At 42.3% G+C, this 6,767-nt stretch overlaps 1 protein-coding gene across 2 annotated transcripts; it reads right to left on the bottom strand.

Annotated features, from left to right (window-relative positions):
* Positions 1–2,126: 2,126 nt before the first annotated feature.
* On the bottom strand, positions 2,127–6,352 carry rab19 (RAB19, member RAS oncogene family). 2 transcript variants are annotated; one of them, XM_076732721.1, is made up of 5 exons: positions 6,279–6,352; positions 5,656–5,753; positions 4,834–5,022; positions 3,820–4,003; positions 2,127–3,417 (listed from the first exon to the last, which is right to left on the bottom strand). In XM_076732721.1, the coding sequence occupies exons 2-5, from the start codon at positions 5,704–5,706 to the stop codon at positions 3,143–3,145; spliced, it is 699 nt and encodes a 232-aa protein (XP_076588836.1). In that variant the 5' UTR covers positions 5,707–5,753; positions 6,279–6,352; the 3' UTR covers positions 2,127–3,142. The 2 variants fall into 2 exon arrangements, with proteins under 2 accessions (XP_076588836.1, XP_076588837.1); XM_076732722.1 differs by lacking the exon at positions 6,279–6,352 and adding an exon at positions 5,904–6,030.
* Between the last annotated feature and the right edge of the window lie 415 nt (positions 6,353–6,767).

Raw genomic sequence — 6,767 nt, 5'->3', positions numbered from 1 at the left:
TTAAGTCGGGATCTATTTTTGGAGTCCGGTCAGGCCATAAAAAAGACTGTTATCTCACACACACACACACACACACACACACACACACACACACACACACACACACACACTGCCCCCTCCTCCCTCAACACTGTCCTGTTCTGATGGTAAAGTATCGAGTGGCACAAGAGCAGATCAGACTGCAGCAGAGTCCTGATATTCTTTACAGATCATGAGGGGAGGATGCAGCCACAAAGCCCTGATGCAAACAGGAACACTGTAGGAGGATGGAGGGATTGATGGAAAAAAACTTTGACTGGTATCGCAGGGCTCAGTGGGCTGTTCTCTCAGGGGTGTGCGCGTTCCCCACTGCTCTACTCCCCCTACACCAACAACTGCACCTCAGGAGACCTGTCGTTTAAACTCCTGAAGGTCACAGACAACACAGTGGTCACTGGCCTCATCTGCTACTTTGAGGAGTCTCCAGGTTGAACAGCTCCATAACAACATGGAGCTGACACATGCTAGAGAAAACCTAATAGTTTTTAGTCTGTTAGACTCCAGTCTGCTTCCAGCCTGCTAGCCTCTAGCCCTCACTTCACCCTACTAGCCTCCAGGCTGCACTGTGGCCTGCAAGCAACCAGCCTCGGGTTCATTACCATGAGATTTGTAAGTTCTGAGCCAGCCAGACCACCACCCGTCTGCCCCAACATGCATTTGGCTAATGGAACAATGGAGGAGTCATTCTGCCATCTAGTGGTCACCTGTTGAAGCAAATTATCAGGCCATTTTCAATGGATGCTAAGGAATCATGGAACCATGACTCTTGACATTAGTGAATATAATATGAAATATCTTAGAATGTGTCACTTAGTCAGGGGTTCCTTAAATTAAACGAAACAAAACCAAGTCAAACCAAGCAATATTTCCTGACCTTGAATATGATGTCCTTCAAGTGTGTAAGGTTGACGCAGGGCAACTCGCAATGATGGTCAACATACACTTCACAAAACTGCTGTTCCCAGGCCAAAGCCAGCCTCTCCCTCTCAACAGCTGAATAATTTAGCTGGTACTAATTAAACTTACTTAAGAAGCAGACAGGATGATTGATTCCATCTTCCCCCTCCTATAGACCAATTTCACTTTCATCCACCTGTATCCAAAAAGGTTTCTCGGGAGCTGAACAGCAAGGTTTACTTTTCACCCTTCGTAAGTCTTTGACATCTTTGCCCTGAGTGCTTGATTAATGAGTGCACAATTGTTCCTCTAAGCATGTGAGTTTTTCACCATATCTGATTTCTGGGGAATTTTTCTCTTGCCTCCCATTTGCTTTGTCTGTGTAATCTGAGCCAGTGGAGCTGTGTGTCTGTGATCAAACACCTGCCCCCGGCCTATAGGAGCTGTGTGTGAGAGAGAAAAGAGACCCGGACAGCTGTTGGTCTGCTGAGGCACTAAAGGTGGGATAGAAAAGAGCTTATATGCATTGAAATTGTTTAGGTTAAAGAGTGCCCAGCACCTGGTGCGCTATTTTTAGAACTGCTTGTTATTCTTTATTGTGTGATCGAGTCAGTCAAAGTCAGCGATCGTCGCTTGTTATTGTTCTTATACTTACTGTGTGATCACCAAGTGGTAATCTCCTGAAAAATGAAAAATGAAGCTGACCTGGAGGTGCAAAAAATTGCAGTTCTGCAAATGGCAACTTGAGGCTGCTTCTTGAGTGAGTCAATTCCCATTGAGCTCCATATTAAAATACTGTAAAGTTTACAGCAGAAATAAAAATGTTTACAGCCTGGTTTTGGTTTGGTTTTCTCCATTCTTGAAAACTGCACCAGGGTGATTTTTTATATTTAATATTTATATTTCTAATTTTAATGAGGCATAAAGTAATGTATAATTATGTTTAAGTTAAGTTTCAGCAACCAGGTTTCCAGGTACTAAGTTAAATAAAGTTGTCATTGCCTAACAACAAGCCTATTACTCACAACTGGCTACAAGCCAATCAATTTGCCTTTCCAGTAGTGTATGGACTGGTATTTAGGCTGCATGGGAGCCAAGCTATTTCAATACATTACAGTGTGAGGTCCCTCCTTACAGATTGTTGACGCAGCTGAATGTGGAATGTGAGAAAAATGATGATCACGAATGTTTTTATGATGGTAAGAGGTTTTTTAGTCATAAAAATACTTAAGGATGATTTCCAGGGTCACAGGAGTAAAAGCAATTGGCCACTTGGAGATGTTTTGGAGAGAATCAGGGACACCGGTAACACCACACATAGAAGATATGCTGTGATTTGTATGGTTCTGTTATAAGCTTTTGCAGTTGGGTGTGCCAAATAGGCAAAAAGGGGTGGATTGTAAAAGGTAGAGAAACCAAATGTTCAAATGTTAAACTTGTTCTTGCTTTGCTTTGCAACTCTCAGCTTTCCAAACCAATTCTTTATTCAATTCCTCAATTCATTTCTAGTTAGTGTGCTTGCTTTCAGAGCTGTTATCTTCCCTCTTTAATAGTATGTTTTCCTCCTTCATTGTTTTGATGCATCTTGCATGCTTACAGCTAGAAACATGCTGCCAAAGCCCCATGCAGGTCTGAATTAGACCTGTTTCTATTTTAGTATTATTTTGTGAAACAGAGTATCACAGTTTCCACAGAAATGAAAAACTTCTATTCTAACTTCTATTCTGGTGATAGTTATGAACTCTTATGAACGGTTCATGTGAATGTCTGTATTAGAACTTTTGTGGGAGAAAAATTTAAATTACAATTGCAGCAGCAGTGAAAAAGACACAAATGTTGCTTGTCAAGTGAAAATATTCTGTATATTGTACAGAGTCCTTCAGCAGAGGTGTGGTTTGTAATGCTGGAGTATTTATCACATTCAGCAGCAGTCATCCTAAGAATCCTAACAAAATATGTTTGATAAGCAACCACCATTTAAAACCTGTGTTACTGACACTAACTGTATATGTAAATATTAAAAGTCAAACACATACAAAATTTACATTCACACACACACACAAGGCAACTTCTTTAGTCTTCCTTAAAACACAGGCCCTGTAAATAACTTTGCTTCCCTGGTACAGAAACGTTTCAAACACACTTCAGGCTGTCACCATCATTTTTCAAACAAGTCTTAAACCAACATGTCCCCGCTTGAGTCTGCTCAGCACCCACACTTTTTATCTGAAGACGCACTGCCATGGACTGGATGCGAGCTGTTACTCAACATGAATTGAGGCAAGTCTTGAAGGGCCTCATCTGTGATGGTCATGCCGTTGCGTGCCAGCAGCTCCCGGGCCATGAGGATGAAGGCTGCGTCCACGTTCTGGGCCTCCTTGGCTGAGGTTTCCAGAGCAGCCAGCACACTGTTGTTTTCTGCCACAGTGCAAGCTTCCTCGAACAACACCTGCCTCTGACTGTGGAGGTCTGACTTATTACCTGCAGTGATGAGCAGGACAGGAAGTGTTAAAAGCTACAGTTGAGCAGATGTCTGTATAGCTATGAAGTCATTTAGAGCTCAATGCTGCTCTGCAAAGAAAACGCTGAGCACCTGACAGGTCACCTGACAGGTCATACTATCAAAGGAGCAAATCCCAAAAAGCACAATGAAGAAAGTACTGCAACTAAAAAGTACCAGAACCCAATATTCATACTGCTCTAACCAACAGCACAAACCCCATAATATTCAGTGTACTTTCATAAATGACAATGGTTGGGAACCATTTGTGTATTGTGTTCTTTGCTTGCTTTTTATGCTTGCAACTCCAGCCTAGGACGCTGTTTGTTTGTTTGTTTGTTTTGGGGTTTACTGACCAACAAACTTGTTTTCACTCTGCTTACCAATGAGGATCAGCACCACACTGGCTGCTCCATACTGCTCCACCTCCCTGATCCAGTGGGGAACAGATTCGAATGTGGTGCGGCGTGTGATGTCATAGGCCACCATGGCCCCGTGGGCACTGCGGTAGTAGCTCTGAGTGATGGTGCGGAAGCGCTCTTGTCCTGCTGTATCCCACACCTGCATCTGCAATAGCAACACAGAACACAAATCAATCCAAAAATCCTGGTTACAAAATGTGGGTGAAGTAGCTGCAAAGCATGCTGTTTAAGCTATTCACACATGGTGGGAACTCTGAAAGTAATCAGTAATCCAGGTTTGACCTCATCAGCTTCATTAATTTTTGTAAATATCTGCTTATTCTGAATTTGATGCAGCAACACGTTTTAAACAAGTTGGGACATGAGCAGCTAAAGACTGAGAAAGATGTGGAATGATCCAAAAACACCTGTTTGGAACATTCCACAGGTAAACAGGTTGATTGGTAACAGGTGATAGTATCATGATTGGATATGAAAAGGTTCAGTCGTTCACAAGCGAGGATGGAGCGAGGTTCACCACTTTGTGAACACATGATTGAATAAAGGAGATTAATACATGGACTCAGGAACACTTCGTGAAGCCGTAGTCAGCAAACACAGTTGGTTTGCAAATGGCAGCATTCTGAATTTATTTAGATTCTACACAGTCCCAACTTTTTTGGAATTGGATTTGTAACACACCCAGAAAGCTAACACACAGATGACATCATTTGCCACTCCTCTTTCTCTAAAGGGAAAAAAAAACACTGATTAACTGAAACAAGCATAGGATTATTTACTTAAAGACAAGAGTAAATATACAGACACAGTCACCTGTCCGTGTTAGCATGAAAACATACCCACAATAAAATGAAATGACTCCTAATTTATGTGGCAATGACTGTGCATTACATGAAAGCTGAACTCCAATGAAGAAAGAGAAAAAAATTCTAAATGAATGAAGACAGTTTAAAAGAAAAGGTGCACGTCACCTACCTTCACCTTCTTGCCGTCGATGTCCAGGGTGCGAACTGTAAAGTCAACCCCAATGGTGTTTTGCTGCTTCTCCATGAATATGCCGGACTTGAAGCTCTGGACCACACAAGTCTTTCCCACATCCGAGTCCCCAACCAGGATGATTTTAAAAAGAAAGTCGAAGGAGTCTTCAATCTCTGGCCCTGCAGACTGCATGGCGAAGGAAGGAACATATACTGTACCCAAAGAAACACGCTGAGGCTGAAACACTAGATCCAAGACCTCTGCCACTCTATGTAACAGAACTGGTTCTATCTGAGTTGTGTCAATAACTGAGACTATTTACAGAAACAGCGGTCACATCCTTGTCAGAAAAAAGGGCAAATCAGGTTTATACCAGCTGTCATGTAACAGTCCATGTAATTCCAGCTGACTATGTCTGATCCAGAGGTAAAGTTGTAACAGTCAGAGAAAAAAAACAAAAAAACACTTAAAATGATGAACAATCTTACTGTTAACCTCAATCTTAATTCCAACAGCTCATTTCTTCAGGCCTTTTAACCTCATTCATAGGCTCTACTCAGCAAACAACAGAAAGAAGCTCCAAACTTAATCATCCCATTGTAGATTTAAATTCCTTCGTCCCGGTAAGTAAAAGTCAGCATCCAAAAGTTCTTCATCCTGCACTTGCTTCCATGTCTATGTTACACTATCAGCCACACTCTTGAACTCTTTCACACAAGCGTAGCCTGTGGTTCTGCCCTTTGGACCGTCTCTCTTTCTGCCCTCTACACCTCTCCCCCCGCTCTTCCATTCTGGGACGCTTATGGACACGCCTCTTACCTGTCCCGGTAGGTGTGATCTCCAACTGCCAGCCCACCTGCACCACTGCATCTTGGGATATGGATTTTCTATTCAGCCTCTGAAACAGGACACAATACCTGACAGAGGCAGAAATAAAGCTCAATGACATGACACATCATTCGTGTGGAAGTACTGGCTTTGGCATTAATATGTAGATGTGATAGGGATAGATAGATTTAGACATATTGAGCTCCAGTTGGTTTTATAACTAACTGGTTAAGACTTACCATTTTACCAAGTTGGAGGTACACAGAGAGGCAAAGTGCTGGAGGCTGACTTTGTGTCTTTATGAAGACAAGTTTTGCCAATGAGGCTCAGTGTGCAAACAGCCCTGAGCAAACAGCTTCAACCGCTCCTGACAGAATGTAAACACTTAACATCTTTGTCTTAACAGCTGTCCTTTGGACCCCAGAATGTTTTTTTGTACCTTTAAAATCACTAGCCCCCCTCACTGATGACTGTCAACTAACACATTCCACAGCAGACAGCAATAGAAAGGGGTTAAGTGCAGAATAAGCAATGACAAATCACAACAAACAAATTGAAAGGACACAGTTAGAGACGGATTAATCGGACGTAAAGTGTAATTGAAATCATTTTACCTCAGGCTGCATACATGGGTATCACAGTGAGATGTTAACATAGACTGAACATACTGCTCTGAATCTCTCTCTCTCTCTCTCTCTCTCTCCACCCCCTCACTTGTTTCTGTCGTCATCTCAGCCCACAGAAGAACAAGGCACAGCTCGACACAGAACAATGTGCGAGTGTGAGGGGCACTTGACCAAGCTGGGTCTATCTTTGGCTCTGACCACCAACCACCTTCTTTCTTTTGTGTGGTTGTGTGCGGTTAGTGCCTCATTAAATGCAATGAAATACGGTTTTGTTGACCACTTACTGCTGGCACAAATAAGAAAACCACAAGAGGGGAAAAGATCTTTGATTATGCTTCTTTTATCCAAAAAGCGAATATTTTAAATTTACAGGATGAAGCGAAATAGTCTCCAGTCTCCAATAGCCAACATCTGTGCTAGACATTATTATGCCATGGAAGCAGAGTTACAAATCAGAAGAAATGATGAACATTGAAA

This window comes from Chaetodon auriga, chromosome 6, assembly GCF_051107435.1.
Source record: "Chaetodon auriga isolate fChaAug3 chromosome 6, fChaAug3.hap1, whole genome shotgun sequence".
In the NCBI taxonomy this organism is placed as follows: Eukaryota; Metazoa; Chordata; class Actinopteri; order Chaetodontiformes; family Chaetodontidae; genus Chaetodon; species Chaetodon auriga.
The sequence above is the reverse complement of the archived record's forward strand: the minus strand, read 5'-3'. Positions and strand labels throughout refer to the sequence as shown.